At 41.1% G+C, this 24,089-nt stretch overlaps 1 protein-coding gene across 2 annotated transcripts; it reads left to right on the top strand.

Moving 5' to 3' along the window:
* The first annotated feature begins 722 nt into the window (after nt 1-722).
* Nucleotides 723-21,754, top strand: LOC147797327 (mucin-4-like). 2 transcript variants are annotated; one of them, XM_087143528.1, is made up of 19 exons: nt 723-875; nt 2,342-2,564; nt 3,266-3,405; nt 4,330-4,506; nt 5,308-5,457; nt 6,073-6,538; nt 6,916-7,104; nt 9,055-9,174; nt 9,402-9,601; nt 10,417-10,504; nt 11,658-11,822; nt 12,512-12,634; nt 13,024-13,275; nt 13,720-13,872; nt 14,696-14,877; nt 16,363-16,555; nt 17,365-17,631; nt 18,706-18,823; nt 20,140-21,754. In XM_087143528.1, exons 2-19 carry the CDS (start codon nt 2,483-2,485, stop codon nt 20,228-20,230), a joined length of 3,156 nt encoding a protein of 1,051 aa, XP_086999654.1. In that variant the 5' UTR covers nt 723-875; nt 2,342-2,482; the 3' UTR covers nt 20,231-21,754. The 2 variants fall into 2 exon arrangements, with proteins under 2 accessions (XP_086999654.1, XP_086999655.1); XM_087143529.1 differs by lacking the exon at nt 723-875 and adding an exon at nt 2,007-2,119.
* Nucleotides 21,755-24,089: the final 2,335 nt, after the last annotated feature.

Here is a 24,089-nt window from a genome sequence, read left to right on the forward strand (position 1 = left end):
ACTTTTTAAATCTGATTTATAGGTGTCTGTTTTAAAAACGGCTGTAAGTTAGCTTAGTCGCTCATTTAAAGCTGCGCTCACTTTGTGCTCACAGAAACGATTCTCACACTTCCGGATGCAGCATATCGGTTTTCAATAAAATGTACTCAATATATGAATTACTTTTCATTAAGTGCACTTTTTCCCGAGAGTGTGTAACATTAAAATCATTTCATTGATAATTTTTTTTCAGTGTTGGTTCATGGAAACCAGACGGACAAACACATGGACAGTTTGGATATCCTATTTACTGACAAGACCTATTGCATGTCCCGGTGGAATTCTCAAAGTTTTACACACTGAACAAATCAGGATTGAACCGACCCAAAAAGAAAAATTTGCTAAAGTGAGACCGTAGACAATAGGTGTTTAAAAAAATGAATGAAAAACAAACACACAAAAACAGGCTAACATTCTCGCTTTCGAGTGGGTTCATAAGAAAATGGTCAGTTATTTTCGGACATGATGTTTTTGCATTTTCTGTTGATTTTTGGCTTGTTTTGGGGAGGGAGGCCGAGGGCTTAGCCATCATCCCATGAGAAAAAAGTTATGTTGACCAGAAATGCACAACATACAGCATCACATTACCCTCCTGAAACGCCGCCATTGTTCTGCTGCGCATTTTATGCACGAAATATGCGCGATGTCCTATTCCGTCTACAATGGAGATCAATGGGCCTACGCGTTTGATCGAACGTAAAAGAATTTTTTTGACTATACGCGTACTAAACTCAATGGACAAAATTTGAATGGGACACATCACTTGGTTTTATAACGGTGAGGAAAAACGGTCATGTTAAAAGGAAGGATTTCGTTGAAACGACTACAGTCTGAAGGTGAGGCCTTGACACATTATTTACTCAATGTCGAAAGTGGGAATTTTAGAGGATAATTTGTTGTTATGCGTGGATTTTAGAGGTGTTAATCTGAGGTGATCACGGCGCAGCGTGTGCATTAAAAACGTGTTCGCGTGCAGGATCCATAGCAGCATCGAGAATCCAAAATGGAAATCCTTTTTCTAGAATCTCCATGAAACAAGGGGCTGGTGTACATATTGGAAATAAAACAAGTTGTAGATAATGGAAACGCTGGTGATTGTACCTTCAAATGAAACAGTTCCTTATGAACATCCTTTTTATTGAATAGAATAGGCGCACACACACGAACATCACGAGCAAGGCCCTTCCACCCCCGGCATTGCACGTAGCGTTTTATTTTTTCAATAGGCCCACGTATACTGGCATTGTCGTTTACACGGAACCATGCATGTCCAACGGGAGCTTGCAAATCGTGGTGCGTCCGCATGTATGACAAAGTCATCGATAAAAATTGCTTCACGCTGTATCAATGATCGGTGCTAGCCTCTGTGGACATTAAATGACGATGATGCTTAAAATGACATAAAATCAGTTTCCTTCCCTGCAAATGTGGCACTTTTGGCTTTATTGTGTATGTCATTGTCATTGCTGATGTCCTTTGCAAATATGTGGGGAATGTCTCCATAAAAACTCCTGTAAGAAATATATTCAACAGTTTTATGTTTCACGCTATGCGTGCTATGTTGGCAATATTCACGCCGCCACTGAAAAAATTATTGGAGCATAACATTTTCAACATTGTTTAAAATAATGTCAAGAGATGGAGTGCGACTGATTGCATGGATTCAGTGCTCCCTTGTCATAAATATTTTGCACATTACTCTGTACTTCAGGGCACGTATATGCATTTTGTTTGAAGGAAAGGAAGGGTGATTTCTGATACTGACCTTGCTGGTTTGAATTACATTGTTTAGATGGTGAACTGTTTCTGTGTACATGTATGTATGACACAGATTACCAACCCAATTGGTTGTGACCGCACCTGTTCAGGACGGGATTAGTGCCCGGGGAGCGTCCTGTGTGTTGTAATTTTCCAGCTTTGGCTGTAAACACGTCACACCTAGTTGTGTGTGTGGGTTTGTGTTTACTCTTCCGTGGACCGACAAAGGATGATGTTGAAAAAATCATAGGTCAACTTTTGTGCATATAAACAGCAATGCAACATGCACCGCAATGTGTTCGTTTTTCCAGGCTGCTGGATTGTGAGTTTCCTTGTTCGGTTGGAATCCAAGTTGTTTGAGTCTCGGTTGGAGTGAAGTGCACATTTAACCAAACTGTCTCCATTGTGATTTTTTCTCAACTAATTGAGCATGTATTTTTTGCTCCTGGCTTACAAAATAATGATTCCAATGTGATGACAGAGACACTTCATCCTATGAACAAGAATAAATTATCTGATTCTTCTGCCAAACTTTTTGTGACAGATCACCAGAGATGTACATCGTTGAGGGAAGAACAGTCGGCCTGAGACAGTAATTCTGTTTTCGGTGGATTGAAGGACGAGCTTTGTATGTGTTGAATCGTGCAAGAGGCATCGAGAGAGGACGTACATCGCATAAGGCAGAATGGTCGGCGCCGTGCTCTTAATAGTATGGCGTGTATTGGTGGTGACTCTGACTGTGAACGTCGCGCCAGTCAGCGGTTTGGGTAGGTGCTGAAGGGACAAGTGGGTTTGTTGTGTCTGGATTTCGATACAGAAAAGCGCTTCAAATTATGTTGTTTGCAATAAAAACCGTTGAAAAGAAACTGATTGTCGACACAACTATTACAAATCTGAATTTGAGATCGGCGTTTTGGCACTCGCTCACTCTGGCTAATTTCATCTACTACAGGATGATTTTATTCGAGGGATGAAATTGTATTGCTAAGCGCATCAATCTTTGTAAATAAGATACAAATAATAACAATACAGGACTTTTCAGTGTTGTAAATGACAATCAAAAACTAAATCTATCTAACTGACACTTACCCTTAGTTTTATCATTTAATTATGATAAAGAAAATGAGAAGGTTTAACGGCGTTTTGCTTTCATTTTCATTCTTTTTTATTAGTGGATGAGTATTTTATTCAATCCAGTATACGAATAAATTCAGAAACAATAACCAAATTACAGTCCAAATGAACTTTTTCTTGAACAGTGGCCAAAAAAATTGAGTGATTTTTCTTTCTATTGTACAGCAAGAATAAATACTGTAATCATTTCGTTTGTTATAGAAAAAAAGAGAGAATTGCATGTATTGTTCAAGACTTTACGTATGAAACTGCATGGAATTGAACGACATTTTCCTTAACAAGTAGGCGGCTGTGCGCGACCATTAAGAGTATTTTGCTCCTATCCAAATTTTAGATCTGCTGCCATTTGGACGGAAAGAAGGGGACAGCAGCCTGTTTGAGGATGGCTGCTGGTTCGTTAACGATCTGGTTTCACCAACAATCTTGCCACCCTACCCCTTCCCTGGGTGTGGTGCCCTCTACAGAAGCATCTACGTGAGTTCCTCGCTTAGTCCGTGCATCCAATCTTGACTTTGCTCTGATCCACCATGAACCCAAACAGCCACTTCAAAGTCCCTCTTTGTGTCACATGGCGGTTTTACCGATAAAAGGTTATTTATCTGCCTCATGGGGGGTATTTTTTAATGGCGACCATTACCTATCTACCATCTGAACTTCGGTGCTGTAGTGAAGTCAACCAAGTCCAAGTCTTACTGTCAATCAAGAGTCAATCAAGAGTTCCTGAAAATGATTAAAGAACAGTCTTATACAAACTACACAACATACAGAACTTTCGTTTTAGAACTGATATTTCAAGTGCCAATAGTTCTAAAAGGGCCCTGGGGCGTTTTTTTTTTAATTCCGAACGTTTCACCAGGAATCAAAACTACAGGTATACTTGAAAACTTCGAAAAGTAGAGGAGTTGACTGAAACAAATTGGGCATAGTAAGGCATGAGTCAGAGTGAATGGAATTCGGGAAGAAATTCCCGTAGTCAATTTGGATACAGTACGGATTTATTGTTTACAGTTTTCCTTTTTTGTACGTGTTCTATTAAGTTGATCGAGTGTTAAGGACAATAAACCGGTTATTTCTGGGTGGACTTTGTGTCAGAGTCCTGCCGAGTCAGTCTTTTAGCCGAAGTGCAAGTCAACACGGCAGAACACAGTCATCTGGTTCTTAACTTTTGTAAATCAAGGTAAAAAATAAGGCTACATCCAAATCTGTTGTCGATACTTAGGTCAAGGTCTTCGCTCCATTGGAAGTAGGCGGAGACGTGTCGAGATTAGACCTATAGCTGCATAGCTCTTGAAGCCTTTGCGGACGTGGCTAAGTTTTCTAAAATTTTGAAAATGGTATACAACATTTCGAAATGAAGGAACACCTCGGTTGATCGACTTTTGATTATTGTCTCTGTAGTTTACGGATAATGGTTTGATAATGATGTACAACGGTCAAGTGGAAAAGCACAGCTATCCACGCCCCACTGGAAATACTTTCAGCGACACCTTTTCAAATGATAGAGTGTTCATCGCTCCCTTCTTCAGTGATGTGAATGCCAGTCACTTCTCTTTTGAGAGCAACGTGTACTACCAGGTAAAACACCTTTCTTCTTTTAATTACCTCATTCTTCTGGGTTACGTGTGAAAAAAAAACTCAGAATTTTCCACGATATTTTAAATACTTTCAAAACTTATACCGTTGATTGAATAAAGTTTTTATCAAAGAACACTTGACCGTTGGTAGTACTGTTTCTTGGCAGGGTGATTGGGGGGGGGTCGTGGGCCTTACATCTCCTTTATGGTTGGAGCTAATTTCTTACCACTGGTAAACCCTGGAACTTTGCATGTGGATGCTCACTTTTACTGATAATAACAGCAATGGTTGAACTGTATTAATAAGCCTGATAGTATCATATGCTTCAGAACATCACAATGTTATGTGTAAATCGCTGTTTAGTTAGGAAGGAAATTGGATGGTTAGGGGCGTTGTTAGTTAAAACTTCACTTCAGGCCAGATGATTTTTGAGCACAAACAATTTCCCCTAAGGAGCTTCAAGAAGGACATTTATGGAATGCTCTTGTATTATCAGAGGCAATCTATTTCGCTTTTGCAAACCCCGAATTTTAGAAATATCCAACCTCGGGCGACTGTTCAAACTCAAGCGCAATTGCAAGCATTTTATTTGCGCAAAAAGCCGTACGATAAAATTGAAAAAAAAAAAAAACACTGATGGCGGAACATTAACCACTCGGTGGAATGGCGAGTTGTCTGCGATAGAACCTGCAGATTGTCTGCAGAGTGTGACAAAAACTTTGTTTATTGTTTCCTACAATTTACTCCAGTAAACTGACAGAAATACTTCATCAGTTGCTTTTTTTCTACTGATTTAAATAGGTGTATGACAAGTCTGACACCAGTCCGAAGGTGTCTTCAATGCTGAATATGACGACTGAAATAATTCCCAACGCGCACGAGTTAAACTTCAGCGTGGATTGGATGCTTCTGATCACGTGGGATAGAGTGCAACCCAGTGGCTCTTTCAGCGTGAGTACTGGAGTTTGTGTTTAAGATACACGCACTTCTCGTGAGTGGGTTAGCTGTTTATTTTGGTTTGGTTGTTTGTATTTTGCGCACTTATTATAAACTTCTGAAAGTGTCCACTTTGTTTTTGACTGCAACGTACCCTCTTCTTGCTGGTTTAAGGATCGCGCAAAACGTTTGTGTTAAGTCCGTTTAATATACGTAAAAGGAAACACCGGTCAAAACAGCCTCTTCAACAAATTGTTTTATTCTGCATACAACAACAAAAAAATTAAAAATTGCCTCAAAAGTTACAGCAGCACTCTCTTTTTGACCATATCAAAACTGAAAGCCGGTTGTCACCCAAGCCAGATTATCACTAGAAGAAGCACTGACAGTGAAAATTAAGTTGAAATTGATTACTGTGGCTCTGAGTGATTCTCAGTCGAGAAAAGGCCGCCGTGAACTCAACGTCGGAAACTTCGCGGCGAAATTTGCTGTAGGTGAAACGTGTTCAACAATGGCGAAGTACGCGCCATAAGCCACAAAATCGCTCCACGTCTGCATTTACATAAGTTGTGAGCTAACACTTTGAAAGTACGGCCTACTTTCTAAAGAATGGCTCATCTTTTTCACCAGTCAACCAACACTTTTCAAGCTGTTGTAGCGACAGACGGCAGGCATGGGTTTACCGTCTTTAACTATCCTCCTGGAGGCATGGGTTGGGATTTCGATGTCCTGACCAATAATTCAATCGTCATTGGCTACAAGTGTCCCGAGGGAAACACTACTTACATCCAAGTCCCTGATATCCTCAAGAGACCGGATAGTTACGCTGACAACACAGGCCAACTAGATCTTTGGGTCTACCAATTGGATTCGAATTCGGAATCTTACACCAACCCGGAACAAGAATGTAAAACGTGGGTAGGCACACAGCCAGACCCTTCTTCCTGGCTTACTCAAGACATCATGTCCGAGGACTGTCCATGCAGCGTCTACCAGGCTATGTACGATAGCCGCTACGAGCCATTACGCTTCAGCTTGAATGCAACCGACTTCCCATTTGAGAAAAGCATCGCTGAGCCTTGGGCCCGACCAGAAGGTAAAATAAAATTCTTCAACCGAAAACAATCGAAGATAAAATGGAACGATGACATTACCCTCACTGTCATAGTGTCGGTTTGAATGGTGTGATTATATACAACGGCGGCGCAGATTTTTATGAAATTGTAATGATCAGTTACCCTCAGTCAATGTTTCAGTGCATGTATTTTTCCAAAGGGTTATTGCTTCCATATTATGCCCTTTTGAAGGGTTGACGTTTTCAGAACTTCACAAATCTACATTGTAGCAAGTGTCTTTACAAAAACTGTTTAAGGAACAGGTTTTTGGTAAAGTCCTTGTAAACTCTAAGAAAATTTAACGTTTAATTTAAGAGAAATGTTCTTTGTTTTTCGTTTATTGTTTGTCTTCGTGAAGGTTGCTTCTATCGGAGGTTCGGTCAGAATGGTTCCCCGGGTTCTTTGTGCTGCTACAGAAACAGCTCAGAGGGGCTAAGGCAGTTTCCTGATGACGTGATCTACGGCAGCGTAGTTGAGCGGTATTCCTTCAATCCATTTTATCTTGTCAGTGATGACCAACTGCAAACTCAGTATACAACATGGATTGGTAAGACGTTGATTAAAAAGATGTTTTATTTCAAAAGATGGATTTGTGCCGGGGAGATGTAAATTAAGTTTGGATTCTTGCCCTTCCTAACGTGTATTTTTAACACTGTATACTCAGTGTATGCCGCAAAATTTTGTGAAAAAAGCCTTCGGGACAGACACTGTGTGTTGTTTTTAACACTGTATACTCAGTGTATGCCCCCGAATCCTTGTGAAAAAAAGCCTTTGGGACATACACTGAGTATACAATGTTGAAAATACACGTCGGGAAGAGCAAAAAACAAATCCAAACTTAAAGGTGTTTTACTCTGTTTAATAAGGGTTCCTTGGCTACTGCGTTTGTTTCAAATACGAAGATTCAGACAATCGGAGTCATGGATCCCCCCTGTGAGGTCCACAAATGCAGAAAATAAGTCATCTTGTTTATTGCAATTTTTTCCCTCTTTGATATACACTGTAGTCAGAAAAGGAGGTCAAGTAGAACGACATACGTCATATGCATATCCTAAATATTTATTCTTCGTTCTATCAAGAACATCACATTCACGTTGATGAGACCTGGGAAGCGAACCGCAGAAGAATGATAGAATAAAGTAAGAATATTTATGATATGGATATGACGTACGTCGTTCTACGTGACATTTTTCCTACTACTAGCTGTTCCCGGATTGGCCCTTTGCGAGTGAAATTTGAATAAATTTTGGTACACTGACCCCCGTTTCGGACAGGCGTTCTGAAGTCGCGCCGAACCAAAGTAAAAGCAACTTTTGAACTGACGACAAAAGTTTGACGTCCGAAACAACTAGGAGCGACCAGGCGTGCTAGCAGGCGAAACATCGATAATCGATGGCGCTCGAAACGACACCAGAACGACTTGGTTTCAGACGTCGCTCTTTCCAGAGGCCAAACCCAATGTAAATGTATGCATTAAATTCCCCTGTCTGAAACCCAAATGTAATTGGGTCGCTGTTAATTCCACATGGTTAGGCGCGACCCTAGGACGCCTGTCTGAAACATAACCTGCACTGTTGCTATACCTCGTCATTCGGGGCAAGCTTTTGCATAGCGCTAGCAACCACCATCTCTGGAATGGACTAGTTCGTTTGTGCCCTTTTTATCCATTGAAAACAAAACAGTGTATTGGTGCAAGGCGTCTGTAATATGTCTGTAAGCAAAAGTTCGCCCCAAATCACGAGGTATATAGCAACAGCGTGATTAGTCTGGGGAATTCAAATTGTGTTCACGTGAATTTAAAGAACATTTAAAATTTACTACATTTTATTTAAATTTAACTCGCAAAAGGCTAATTACTTGCCCGTAGCTGACATAAGTGTATAGGGCATGGGTGTACTCGCCAGCTATAGTGGCTTCTGAAGTCCTACGTGTCATTCTAATACAACAGCCAAATAATTAGTAGGCAGTCTAGGTGTGTTCCTCCTTGAATGGCCGTCAATAGCTTCACTGAAAGGACGCAACTAAGTAGGCGTAATTCACTGACTCCGCTTACGTACCCTCTTCTACGTCGAAATAGCACACACTTCTTACTATTTCAATACGTCAGCACAACCTAAGACACTACACATCGGCCTATACGCATTACTACGGGGAGTAGTGGGTGAATAGACCGATTGCGCCCGCTGAGTCACGTGATCTGTAGTTGGTATAAGATATCCCCAAACACGGGTCCAACAAAAGCGGTATATTTCATAATCATCATTTACCGAAAATAAAGCTCACTGTAGGTAGTGTTCTCAGACTACCGATGTGCTGGGTACTATACCATAACTTGGCTGTACTGTTTGTAAACAACATTCAAAACGTGTTGCTATGGGGTTGATACCCACTAGGCTATAGGTCACGTGATTTAGCGGATGCAATCGCTCTGTTGCACATCTTGAATGCATGGGGAACAAGGTTAAGTTTGAGTCATCACGCATCACATTCTTTTCAGAAAGAGAAGTAGTACCAAGATACCAATGCTGTATTGCGTCTACGCAGTCCGATTTGTGTGCAAACTACACCAGCAAACGGCCCCCAAGAAATTGTAGTTCTTACACTCCACCCAATCTAGGTAAGCAGCCTGACCAAATGGTGTCCACATACTTCACGCAAGAGTGAAATCCAATTTTCCAGTGACATTAATTTCCAAATCCAGTTTGCAAGACGACACACATAACATTTGGGTTTAGCGGTAGAGGTATATTGTTTTCCAATACAAAAAATGCAGAAGGGAATTTTTATCACCTACTAGTTTGATCAAGTGTACAATTTAGTTGCATCTTCCTTTCTTGTCCGCAGCATGGTGCTTGGGTAACGGCCATTTCACAACCCTTGATAACGCCGATTACACGTTCAACGCGCGAGGGGAGTACGTCCTGTTTTCTGGTGGGAGCAATCCGAACATCTTCGCTCGCCTGTCATACTGGCCGAACCCCACCCTTGTGTCAAATGCTGCTTATTTCACTTCCTTTCTCCTGACTTTGCAAACGTCCGACAGTGTAAGTTTTTTAAGACTTCATTTTAAAGCGAGAGCAGAGCTGTACATAGCGAGAGTAGCTTTAGCCTCAGATTTTGGAAACAAAATGGCTGGTCTTAATAAGGAGTGTGTAGCTATTGAGCAAAAAGTGTCCGTGCTTATTATACTGGCGCTTGCATCCGCCAGTTTGTTTCCAACAGTGGTGACTCTCATGTCGCAACCATCTCTGTAATAAACGGCTCTAGTTAAGAGCATTACCACTACCGAATCCAGCATTAGGGATTCCACACTGAGGTGAACTCAGGCATAGCAATTATCTTTGGTGAGAATTTTGTTCTTTAAAGTTACCGAACAGCCAGTTTAAACAAAAAAAGTGTTGGAAAAAAGTTTACTCTTTTACGAAATTCACCTTTCGAATTTCAAAGGGATAGAATGAGGTGTGCGGTGTTAAATATATTACTATTCAGTCGCCTTTCCTTTACAATACGCCTCCACGAGTTTGCAACGCGTTGGCCAATCACAACGCGTGAAATCTGTCGACCGATTGCACGTTTGGAAAGGGTCTACAGATTTCGGTCTTTGTGATTGGCAACACTTTGCAAACTCTTGGAGGCGCGCTATTGTGAATCGCCCGTCATGCAAATTCTATATGAAACCCAGTGGAGTTGTTACTTTCACGTATGGAATGAGTCTTTCCCTCTCCACAAAGTGGCGGAGGATATACAACCCTTTATGCTTTCGTCGGTGAATAAAAATGCTTACGTTGGTGACCAAGTTATGACTTGTTGCCCACTCCTACAAGTTAGCGATGTTAACGTAGGATGTTTTTGCTTGCAGGTTGAGTTCCGATTGAACGACGATAGAAACGGCTTTATTGTCATGCGCAACGGGGCTAACAAAGTTCCAGCCGAACAAGTGTTGGAAGGTATATTGGTCGCTTTTTAAATTATTGACAGTTGTTACCGTTTTCTTTTGGAAACGGTGATCATTTGCTCCTCGATGTTTTTTCTGACTATTCTTGGAGTTAATCTTGTTACGCAGATGTACATGTACATATTCAATAAAGCTATAGCCTAAAATAAGAATGGAGTTTAGATTAGGTTTAAAGGGACATGCAACAATGTTTTCTTGAAACCATTTTGGGGGGCAGAATTAAACTCTTCTTTAATGTGTGCATACCATTTGAGGTCTGTTTTGGAGTACGGTGAACTGTACAGTGCACTGTTTTAATCATTCGGAATTGACTGTTGTTTTAGACGTGAAGACTCTTTCAATTTAAATCCCCGAAGACTGTTGAGATCGCATGTTTCAAAATCGTGAACCGGAAATTTGTTCTTTAAAAATATTTCCAATAAAAGTTTGCTTGCTGCCTGTGTACTTGTAATAATATATTACCAAAGGAAATGACAATCTTTGATAGCAAAGTATAAAAGATATAGCAGTGAGCGTTTGTATGTAAAGGAAGACTTTGAGACACATGGTAGCGGCAGACAAACCGGTCCTTTTCTGCGGTTGTGCGCATGCTCAGAATTAAAACGAATGCCTAAAACTTCACGCACATGCCCACTACAACCAAACGCTACCGTTGTGTCTGCCGCCACCATACGTCTCAAAGTCTCCCATTGTCTTGTTCGTTTTCGCTCGGCATGTTGCAACGTCAGTTTTTTCCACACAGTGTGTTGCCAATGCATTCTTGCATTTCTGCGTATTTAACTGGCTCTTGTCCAATTTTGTCTTTTGCCAAGTCTGTTCTAAAATACATTCCTGATCCAACAAACAAACGTGGACCATCGAAACTGTCACAGAGGTTCCATCAATGAAAGGTATTTTGTGTGACCAACCAATGTTCGCTCGGCATAATACAAAACGGGAAAACAACATGGAAAAGGTCTGATCCTCCATCTACACGAATTAAATCTTGAAAAACTGTTCCACATGGGCCTGTATACTGCACAAGGAAGTATAATAATGGCGCTCAGTGACAGAAACATTACATTTGTTTGCATCCTTTTGTTTGCAGTTCTGCACACATTATACTTGCATTGAATCCCTACGTGCTTTTTGTTTTGGCTGATTAGGTTTTTGGGTTGATACTTGCTTGGTAAAGCAGTTGAATGATACTCACGTTATGTTCAGCTGTCCAGATGGATCAAGCATAACGATAGGAGTCCGGTCTGGAGCAAGTGGTCTTGTTCTGTCGCTGCCGCAGCGTTACAAGTCTTCGCCTATCACTGGACTTCTAGGTACATAGTGTCATGTCCATAGATGAAGACTGTAGTTGTAGCACTTTGAAAAGAAGGGCTTATGGTCTTTGCAATCAGGATAAATTGCAACAAAAGACTAAAGCTCTGAATGAGGGTGAATCTGAGTAGTGGCCGAAAGCAGAGGCTTAGGGCGTTAGATTTTTGAAGGTAGACCTATAAGATAAATTATCAGCACGTCCAGGTATCCGCTGAAGTTTTTGCGTGTTTTGACCTATTTTATTGTTTAAACTGGGTGTTTTGACAATGTCACGTGCTTTTAAGATCTTTAAAAGCAAAGGAAGGGTGTATAGTATAAAATGAAAGTAATGCTAAAGTTAAACGTACAACATTCTTATTTGTTTCACGTTTAGGGGAAAAATGAACATCAGAATTATTTCAGGGGATCAAGTTAAAATAGATCCGAGTATGCTTATTCTAGCCCAACATCTAGCCGAGCATCTTGTTTCAGTCATTCCACCCTAAAAATTTGCCAACCACCATCGCTTACCTAGTAGTGTATATTATGAAATACGTCCTCGGTACCAGGTGAAATCAACTGGTGTTTGATCGAACTAGTCCAAGAGGGCGTCGGAGCAAGCTATTGTCAAGGCGCCCTCATAAAACTTCTCAGTTGGAACTGGTCCAACCTGCTTTGTTAATAACTGCGATCCTGTTTGATTCATGCACAGGCAATTGGGACGATGATCCCAGTAATGACTTTGGCAAGGGTTTGGATGGAAGTGATCAGCAAAGCGGATCGGGACCAAATGGAACGCTGCTGGATATTGACTTCTTCGACTTCGGACAGACGTGTGAGTGATGTCATATTGTATTTCCAGTGAAAATGAATTCATTTCACAAGTCGAGCATTAAGTTGGTGGGTAATCGGACTTTCTTTTTTCTTTTTTTTTTGTGATTAACAGGAAAATTTTGGAGAAAGACAGAAACCAAATCTTCGCCGTTGGTCGGACAGCAAAGCCATTTTTAAAATTTATTTTTCTTTAAACATTTATTGTTGGTAAATTGTTAGCTACCCCACACTGACTGAAAAAAACCCAGATGTTTGAAATCGAGCTGTTAATATAGAGATTTATATCCCGAAATTAAAACCAGTATTCAAATAGAACTATATCAGAAATGGTTATTGAAAATGCGAGATGAGAACAGTTTATACTAATGAAACTATTGGTCCATTTCACAGGGCAGTTACCCGTTGCGTTGTTCAGTTACGAGATCGACGAGACCTTTGACACGATGAACAGACCGATAACTCCCCGTCCGCCACCGGAAGCTCTTATGCAAGGAGTCGTGCAAGCTGCTGGGTCCCAGATCAAAGAGACGTGCTTCAACGACAATGTCTGCATATTTGACAGTGTGGTTGCCAACAGCACTGACTTTGGCCTGGCCACCAAGCAAGCGATCGACGCAGACTACCACATGCAGGCAATGTTACGTAGGTATCAGATTCTTAAAAGTAGTTTCTGTTCGTAAACAATTGATGTATCCTTCCTGGGCAATTGATACACCCATCGTTGTTCCAGCTCCGCCCATGACTTCCTCTCCTCAAAGTCATGACCATGGGAATGTTACAAACAAAGCTTTGAAGCAGTGCTCGGGGTACTTTGGTTACCCTAACCCTCCACACCAACCTATCTGGAACTATCTTCTGTACCTTCATTCCTACAACCGTAAATCAACAGGTGAAGCAGCGGGTACCGCAAACTATTTTCAAGATGTATTTTAAGACGTCTGCGCTTGTAAGCAGGAGGTCGTGGGTTCCAGTCCCACCCGAGTAAGCTTGTGACTTCTTTTTCGCAAGTTCTCGGACAAGCACTGAGCATACAGTGTTTATTAAGGGCAAAACCCGTTGTATAAACTGGTACATGTTGTTTTGCAGATGCATTCCCACCAGTCATTACGTCAGACGTTTCCGTACTCGAGGTGTACCTAAATGAGACGCTGACAGTTGAGTTGTCTGCTTTGCACCAGGGTACCAGTCCAACCTTTACTGTGCTCATCAATGACATTCAGAATTCGTCTGTCCCGAATGGTGAGATGCACTCTGCTTGCTATAAACAGAGAAAGCGCTTTCATTGTGCTGATCTTGACTATATTATATAAACGTGCATGTAAATGTAAAAACGAGCACGGGGGTGGGGTATGTATCCCCCCACTTTTTGAGGGACGATGAGCTGTTGAATCATACCTCACTTTTTTGTGATGAGCAAAAAATTAAAGCGGATTGTACATTTTTTCAGACTTCCATTGCCTAAAATGCTTTCAATATTACTCAAGAAAGGAAAACAATTTAAAAAGTCATAAATGTGCCCTTCTCAATGTTAGGAGCATTACCCTCTATAAAGAGTCTCACTTTTAACATTCTCATGGCCGGGCAAGTCATCCCCCCACCTTTCACCATTCTCAATCCCCTCAATTTCCGGCACAGATTTACGCCACTGAATGAGAAAATGCGCAATGTTCCATTCGAACGGCACCTTACAATCTGATCAGATTAACTTAACCTGGTCTTTAAAAAGAACAACAAAATCGCTTACGGATCGGTTTTCACTCGTGATGGAAATGGCTAAAGGCTGGTTCACACTGCAGGCGAATGCGAAAGCGAAGTTGACGTCACGAAACATTTGCAGCGAAATTTCGCTCCAGTTGAAGTGTGTTCAACTCTTACGAATTTGCAACTCCAATATTTCATCTGACGTCACAAATTTGCATTCGCATTCGCGATAAATATGAAATGGCCTTAACACTACACTTACGTAACCTTGTGCTCTTCGACAACAATTTAAATATGCTCGTTTTTTGTGCATGTTATTAAGGGGATTTGTGTTTTTGGTACATGTACATGTACTTTACAGGTGGTTTTTTGAAGTTGACATTGAAGAGTTTAGACAAGGTTCATATTACCGTCACTGCTGATGATGGCACCTTGAGTTCCTCTGTGACACCGGTCGTCAAGCTATGTGCTTGCAGCGAGCCAGACTATTGCAACTTCTCCGAACTACAGCGTGACACCAATATCTTGGTGGAAAAATTTGCCGTAAGATCCGTACTTAAAAGACGTCTGAAATACTCTGTACAGTCAACGCAATTTGCAAAATCTAAAACCATTTCAGATATTCCCAACCTGTTAACAAAAAAGATAGGCCCATAGAGCGTGTCGTTTCGACCATTTCTTGCGCTGTAATGACTCCGAATAATGGTGTAGAAGCGTGGTTATGGTGACAATGGGAAGTGAACCCAGCATTAGACCACATGTAGACATAGACTGTAGAAGGTTTGCGTGGCTGCCATCTTGCAGGCCGGTGCTTTTGCTCCACAGGTTATTCATTAAGGAGGATTCTTAATGAGTCAATGACACTTAGGTTACAACTTTGGTAGGGCGACCGAGAGGCGTGCACACCCCTTTTATTCATTACTTTTCACTTAATTCATTCAGGATTATGAACACGCCTCTCTGCGACCGAGAAGATCTTATGTCGTTAGATCTTACTGACTGGTAAAATTTACTATCCTTGCAATCCAGACGTTACAGTGGAACATTACGATGGATTACTAAGGAATACATGGAATCATTATTGTTTTAATACTATACCTATACCAAAGTATACACGATGGTTCATGGCATTCAAGTAAATTAAAGGCATGGGATAAATAACTGTCATATAAATAATACAATGGCTATTTCCATCATTGCCACAACTTCCTTCGTATTTATTTGTAGGTTGGAAAACCCAGTGGGAAAAACCTGCGGGAAAAAAAACCATGGGAAAAAAACCTTGCAAATAACAAGAATAAGTTGCTATGATAAATAAGTGTTTGCCTGTCGGACCGCAGATGACACATTGTTGTTTTGTTTTAATGGCGCTTTCACCAACTCAGGCTATTTGCGCCAATAACGATACGTTTATTCATACACTTTATTAATCAGCATCACATTACGAAGTTAGGAAGAAGGTTCAGTTTTAGAGGCAGGAGGAAACCGGAGTGCCCGGAGAAAACTTGCGAGAGCGAGTATGGACTGGAAACGAAATGCACTTAAAGCCTGGGCCAAGCCGGGACTCGAACCCGGGACTCATTGGTGCAAAGCGAGGAAAGAACCTTCTATACCCGAGACTCATAGCTCAATACACCTCCGCGACGCGGAGTGATACATTCCACATTAAAAACTTAATTTCATTATAATTCGCTCCCCCGCTCAACCGAACGAAATTACGTTTTCCTGTGGAACAAAAGACCTGTCCCGCAAGATGGCTACTGCGCAAAGCCCCTATTGGCCAAATTTAGTATTTTATATATTTTATATAAGACACAGATTAACTGCTTGTTCCAGTAGTGGCGATTAATTCTGTAAAAGATCTAATCGGAAAGGTGATTTAAACTACACACCGGAGACATCTTGCAACTCACTAAGAGTGGCACTGAATAAAATTGCACGTTAACAACAGTAATTAAACTTTACAGGAGTGGGCTCGTCCATAACAATTTTACGGCAATCAGTTTGCGCCGTTTCTGTTCAATTCAGGTTGTGTCGTGCAACTGCCCTGCCGGTCGGTCAGGACCAACCTGCGAGGAGGACTTCAACCCCTGTGCCTGGGACAGCAACCTGTGCCGCTCTGGTGAGACTTGCCAGGACCGTCCCCCGCCAGCGTCTCCGTCTCCAGTAACATGCATGAGTTTCGCAGATGAAAACAGCGGTCATGGCTACGAATGCCAAGGTAGGATTATTGATGTGCACGTTCGGTGCAAAACATTTCGAACAGAGACCTAGCGTGACAGTCACCTTGAAGGGTACTCTTGAAGGGTAGTCTCGAAGGGTAGTTCTTTACCGTGGAACCAAAGCACTGAACTGCAAGATGGTAGCCATGCAAACCCACCCTCTATACAAGCAGCCTGTATGTGCGTGTGTGTGTGCTTATAAATAGGGCCTTGTGGGGTACCGGAACAATGGGAAGTACCCCACAAGGCCAGTTTTTACCTTGTGGGGTCACAAGAATTTCACGAAACTGATATTTGGAAATAACTCAAAGGTTAAAGAGACATGACTAGACTTTGATTTGGATAGCACATGGGAAGGACATCACATTACTTAATACTCCGAGTACGATTTTCCATTTGGAGAATGGCACAATGTAATTTGTACTTTGAAATAAGTTTCAAAACAAATCTCTTACTACATTTTCCGCTGCTCCCTTTCACCTAAGCCGCAATCTTTCGACATGGAATACAAAATTTCCTAAAGCCATTTACTTTTCGAAAACTGAGGAAATATGATTTTTGAGTATGCTGTGCGCATACTCTTAGTCTACACGCAAATGAGCCTTAATATCAGCTTCCATACTGAATGAACCATGAGGCAAGCGGCTCGAGAGTCGGACTTGGTCAGACTCGAAGCAACTAACTGGCCTCAGACTCGGTAGCGGTTGCTTAATTGACCGTGGGCGTGACCAGGACTTTGCCGGAGCCCCTAGAAACGAGCACGCTATATACTTGCTTCTTAATTGTTTAAATCTTGTCGTCGTCACAGACAGCGAAGGACCTGTGGTCACTTGCCCCCAAAATGTCAAGGATCAGTCTGTCGAATGGTCACAACTGAAAGCCGTCGACGCTGTCGATGGCCCCGTCTATGAAATCACCTGTCAGGACAGTGAGGGCAACTCTGTGAAGACGGAAACTGTGTTTTACGCCAGCACCAAAGTGACTTGCTTTGCCAATGACTCGTCTCACAACCAAGGCTCCTGCCAGTTTTCTGTGACGATTGCCGATAATAGTCCGAAATCGTCCTCCTTCCCAGGTAAGTTTACTATTCTTGTCCGTTCAAATCTGCAAACAGGCTCCCCTTTCACGGACATCTCTGTTTGAAAACAATTGTCTACGTTAACATGCACCGCAAACCCCGTCTTTTCGAAATTGAATTTGAAACTTAAAATCACGTCCGCTGCTGTTAGTGAATTTTCAAGGGTTGAAGATTTATAATTTTGCGCAGGAGAGAAAGATAAAATAAAAAATAATTAAAAAAACATGAAATGGGTGAGTTTCCTACCTTGATTTTTCCAAAAAGATCCGGGCTTTTTAACAATATCTCAGCCAGGCAAGTGGATTCCGCCTTCCCTTCCGCGGCACCCAGAACTCGACCGTCTCAAGCGCGCTCTTGTGGGTACATGACATGCGAGTAAAGACCATTATCTGAGAAGTTTCAATTCGATGTAACGTAGAGTTTCGTTATGGCCCTTCGACGGTCATAGCCCCATGCGCGTTTGCCCGCCCCCCTTTGTGCAAGTCAATGGGAGACGATTGTACAATTTTTGTCAATAGCATTTCGCAAGAACGGCTTGTTCAGTTTTCACAACAGGTGTCAAAGTGATTGCAAGGCATTAGGCCGAAAAATGTCTCCTGTTTCTGGTCAGGGGCTGGCTTCAAAGTGGTGTGGCGACACGTGTTTATTGCCCTCACTTTTTCCCTACAAATGATACACGCACATGCTTCTACGTACCGCCGCTACAAACACTACAATTATTGTAGACTGGCCCCTTGACTATTTACTGTTTAAAAGCGTTTCCAGCTTTGCAGATGTACACATGACATAAGACCACCTCGTTAGGAGTGGAATCACGGTCTATATGGCTACTTGGTGGACCCCACCATATAATACTACATGTTGGACGTACAGGCCATCGGGACGTGTGGCCCGTAAGGGAAATAGTCTATCTTTTAACGGTCCCGAATCCTTCAACTTCAATGTTAATTTACACACACCCCAGGGGGTTAGGGTTAAGCTCCCAAACCCTTTGGATTGTACGGCCCATTATCCCACCGGAAAGCGATATCATGACCGGTTGAGTTGACTCTCTTCAACAACCCTTTTCAGTCTGGGCGATCGTCGTCGTTCTAGTATGTCCAACAGCCGGCCTACTTGTATTAGTCATCTGGTTCTGGCAGAAGAAGAAAAAACGAGACCGCAGAGTTTGCTTCAACATGAAGATGGGGTAAGGAGCTTGACGAAATGTGCTGCAGTCTACAGTGAATGATCTGTCATTTCCAAATGTGTAAAAAAAAGTATCAGTGTTGTTATTTATTTTGGTCCACCACTGGTCCAGACCACTGTAAAGAAATGTATGACTTCAAAAATTCTTAATTGATGGAATAATTTGACTCGTCACCGGGCTCAAAGAAAAAATGTTTTGTTGCCTTCACTCAGCTGATCCAAAAAGTGGAAAATCTCCGGGCTGTTTTTTTTTTCCATTTTTATGTATAAAATTGTTAATTTTAAACGTGCGCATGTAACAGAAGGCGCGTGGTTGTCAATACGAGGAGCACAAGAATACAATCATGCACTGTGCATTTTACACACTAAATTGCAACGATCCAGTCAGTTTCAATTAAATAGGGGACGTCGCGTCGGATTTTGAAAGTTTTAGAAAAAAATTCAAGACTCACGAAAAGTTAAATCTACTAGAAATTACATTATGAATATTTGATATTTTTCGTGCTGAAGGTGCTCAATGTGAATCAGAAAGTGTAGCCTTTTATACACACACACACTTGTGCGCGTGACGTAGTCACTTCGATACCCCATAAGCCCGACAGCAAGTGTCACTTGTGCGCAGGTGCATGTAGGATAGCAAAGAGAAGGGCCACGCAATGTAAATGGCAGTGATGTTACGAACGAATCACTGCGTTTTGTCAGTTGCGTTGCCAACAAATTTAAATGGCGGCTGTTTAAAGATTTGTTCAACGAGTACAATATCGAACACGCCGATTGTGTTTTGTCAGATGTTGTGGTCGCTATCTTGAATCAAGGGGCCAACAGTCTCGCCAACTAAACCAGTCACAGGAACGTTACTATTCTTTCCATGTACTCTTCAGCATGAACAAATTGTACTTTGTTATGCACAGCACGTATTCTCCCACCCCGACCAAACCCCCCTGATATTTTCGTGTAAGGGAAGCAAAACATCTTCGGGGGCTCAGATCTGAAAAATAGATGTTCCCGAACAGCGAGTAATGTGCATGCAATTAAAGATTTATTATGGAGGACAGTTTCTATACTGTGTCTTCTGTCAGAGAAGCATGGTATTTTTTTAATGTGTATTTAACATTGAATGTGTGAAAAAAATGCGAAGGGGGGGGGCGTCCAATGGACACAAAAGAAAAACAAGTCATCTCAAAAGTTGTGATGTAGTACGTGGAATTCGGAATACCTGCAACTGTTTGATGCTGTAACATATAATCAATAATGTGGGTATGTTTTGTTACACCCAGACAATAAATTTTGTACTGATTTTTAAAATACCATCTGCAGGAAGCAAGAGAGCAAGAAACAAAGCAACTCCCAGCCACAACAAACGAACGAAACGATGTTGTCAGCTTGCGGGAAGGATGATTCCACATGAATGCTACCGTAGTTATTATTGATTTCGAAGAGATAATCGGCCTACGCGCTCGATAAACTACACATTTTCCAGGGTTGTTCTCTTGAACCCGAAAGACACACGGTACCCCAGGCCCCTCGACCCCTCGACTTACATTAATTCTTGTAAAACACACGCCCCCGTATACATACCACAAGAAAAAAATAAAATAACATTGCAAAAAGGAATTTGTGTTTCAGGCCAGAGCTTAAAAAAAGCACAACTTAAGTTTGATGTATAACTTCCCGATTTTTGCTCCCAAAAGGTAGTTTTTATTTTTTTGCGCCTAGGCACAAAATCCAATATGCCTATACCTTTGGCTCTCTATACGATCCGCAAAAGAAGTAGGCTGATGCTCGAATTTGGGCCTTTACACTCATTGGAATTTGGAATGCTTCCCGATTCTTGCCCGGGACATTTGCGAGGTGGCATGCAAATTCTGTTCTTCAAATTCATGTATAGGGCTTTATGAAATGTGGTTTTTTTATTAATTTAAATGGAAGATAATATATTTGAAGGTTAACAGAAATTGAAAACATTTAGTTCACGTGAAGTATTTCAAACTAACAATAAATACGTAACCATTTCAAAAACATCATAAACTTAATGTTTACTCCATTAATTGTGACCCCCAAAACGAAGAAAAACATACTGCGTTTTCCGCTGTAGGACTGTGTCTTTTAATTTCTACCCTTGAGCCGAGACAGTGTTTGCCTGTGGGCCAAGCTACATCGAACACAACGTGGTCTATTTTCAAGCGCGCGATACTGCATGTACTGTGTGCAATGTACATGTACATGTACACTGTTCGTGTAGACGTTCTGCCGATGACGTCATCATATCAGCCTGGGAGCCCGAGCGGCCAAAAAGGGGATTTTTTGTGAGCAGGGAAACGCAGAATTTTTAGTCATTTTGGGTCACGATTAATGGAGTAAACATTGAATTTTATGATGTTTTTCAAATGGTTACGTATTTATTGTCATTTTTAAATATTTCAAGTGAACTACGTGTTTTTAATTTCTGTTAACTAAAAAGATTTCCTGTCAGGAAAAGTTATAGCCTTAATTGTATGAGAAAAAAATTATAAGGAGTTTTGTAAAGAGAAAACTTGCATAATTGTGACGTATGCAAAAACGCGGTTTCCAGATCAATTTTTGCTATAATACTTGCCAAATTTGTGGAGAATGTCAACCGGGTGCGTTGTTGCAAGTTGTGGCAACACAAACAAAGATGGCATAGGTATTCACAATTCTTTTCCGAAAGACGGGAAAATATCCGAAAATTTGGACGGCAAAAGTCAGGCTCACATGGGCAAAGGGCCATCGCCGAGCTCCAAGCTGTGCAGCTGTGTGGTTTTCGGCTATTAACCTTTTTGTGAATTTTTTTCTTCTGGTGTATTGGTTTTGATGCTCGTGCAAATTTGCGTAGTCGTTAAAAAATTGTGATTTAATCCCGGGGAGAGTATTGCATTGATTTATGCACAAAACAATGCTTGATTTTGTTTTATTTTTGCTGTTCAAAAATTTGCTTTTTTGAGGATGTATTATTGAGCAAGTACATGTACTTGGCCATGTTAGCCAACAAGCAACCCTTTCTGGGGCATTTCACTCATGGGTAAATCTCGGTTTCACAATTTCTACAGAAAATCATGTAAACTAAAAAAGTGTCTTCCCTCAGTGACGTCTTCGCAGCAGCACCCTCACTTTTCCAGAATGGACAACATAAAATGCTTAAAGAGTGCATTTCTATTTTTCCAGTACGTCGAACTTCCAAAGGATGTGTTAAATAGTTTCATAAGCTGAAAAAAAAAAGGTTACAGAAAAATCACATCTTCAAAAATTAATCGTAGTGACCTTTTAACGACTGTAGAGTAGGTCGACATGGAGTTGGTTCTGTGGCATTGTGGCACTGCTTCCTAGTTGCTAGTCTCTTTTTTGTTCGATGTGGCAGTGGCACTTGAAACGGTTGTGAATTCGACCATTTTAACACGTCCTGTTGTGTGAGCGGCCTACCGGAGAGGTGGGGGATATTTTCATTTCGTACGCATCGTGATCGATTTGAAGGCGATTTTTGTGGGCCTCACACTGATGGAAAATAAGGTTTCCCTAGGAAATGCCAAGTGTCAGGGTAGAGAATGGTCCTTTGGCTTTTCAGCAACGTTGAAGGTGTGTTGACAAACCTAGCAGTTTTCCCGCTCTGTGCAGTTCAAATCAGGCATGCTTCACCATGATTACACATGCTACCTGCTGTGACAATGGACATTTGTAGATTCTTACGCTACTGCTATTGCACATTCCAGTCATCATTTATGAAACACTATATCATAAAGGTAGGCTTGACAATTAAGAAAAAATCCATCACAAATGTTAAGGTGAGCAAGATGCTTGTCAAAATTATCTTAACTACCCACAGATATAAAGCTTTTAAAGATAAATAATATAAGTATACTTATTATACTTATTAAACATAGCTTAACACTAAAAATGTGTTTTTATAGTTTATTTCAGTAATTCAATTCAGAGGGGAATAGAAATGTAGCCATGTAGTTGGGAGAAATGTTTCTGAAATGGTGGGTAATTTGGACTTTTTCCGTATGTGTTAAAATTGATCTGTTGGTCTGTTTGAAACAGTCAACCACTTAGTATATTTAGGGTCGCTTCGTTTACCCCTTCAGAGCTGCGGTCTAGAATCGCGTATGGCCTGATGGGCCAATGAACAACAGAATTGGCCCCTTAAAGCTGGCACCTTACTGGACTGCCCTGCACGCGTCGGAGAAAACCCCGCTCAGGGTTATAAAAATGAATTATTGACGTGCGTGATTTTTTACTCTTTTGTGAGGTTTTTTATTATGAAAATACATGATTTGAAGAGATCAAAACCTGCCCTCTCATGTGAAGTGGTGCTTGTGTTTGTGAAAACTTATTTTAACTATGAAATTCGTCCTGAAAACCAGTCCTCAATATAGTGACTGACGAAACTCCACTTTTATTTGAGTTCAAGTCGCGCACCTGTCATACCATTTTTTCTTCTCGTGTTTCGAGGATCCATTACATCATGAGAACTCTTATGAATGAACCTTTGTGAATGTAACCGCCCAAAATGTGAAAATTCATGAAAAGATTTTTGAGGCCCATCTTCGTCGGGTCATTACTCATTAATTATGCATAGTTTGTTTGACCTGGCTGCAAAAGTGGGACATGCACACAACTGTATTTTGCTTTTTACCGCGCCGAAACAGCGGTGGTGTAGGCCGACGGGTTTTTAGGGCAACGCACTACCGGTACATCCTGTTTCACCAGAAACATAGTTTGTCATATATATTCAGACTAACTAGAATGTATATGAGGAGTAGGACTGGGTTTGCTTATTGAAAAACAAATTGAACAAAAGGGTATGCTGATGAATGTTTTATTCTTCAACAGCAAAGTCCATAAAGAAGAGATCATCTGTAAAAGCTTTGATTTAATAAAAGCAACCCGGAGGGGGGGTTACAAGCCTTTTTGAGCCAGAAAACACGGATTCTGTTCTATAATTTGACACTAATTATCGTAGTTTTAATTCATTCTAAGTGGTAGAAGAATAGCTTTAGTTTATGGTGGAAGCTACGCATGATCACATTTACTTGGAAAATGCGCCCTGCTGGGAAAACATAATATATGTTAAAGATAAACTTGCCACTACTCATGGGCCTATTGCTTCTCATTTAGATTATTACAATAATTGGTTTTTAGATCATTAGTCCATGTCAAATTCGTTAAGAAACGATTGAACTTCTACTGTTTCAGAGGAACTTAAATCCCGTCCTAAAAATCGTACTATATATGAGCGGAACAGCGGATGT

The sequence above is a fragment of the Acanthaster planci genome, linkage group LG11 (assembly GCF_054643075.1).
Source record: "Acanthaster planci isolate LZ-2023a linkage group LG11, COTS_SCS, whole genome shotgun sequence".
Taxonomy (NCBI): Eukaryota; Metazoa; Echinodermata; class Asteroidea; order Valvatida; family Acanthasteridae; genus Acanthaster; species Acanthaster planci.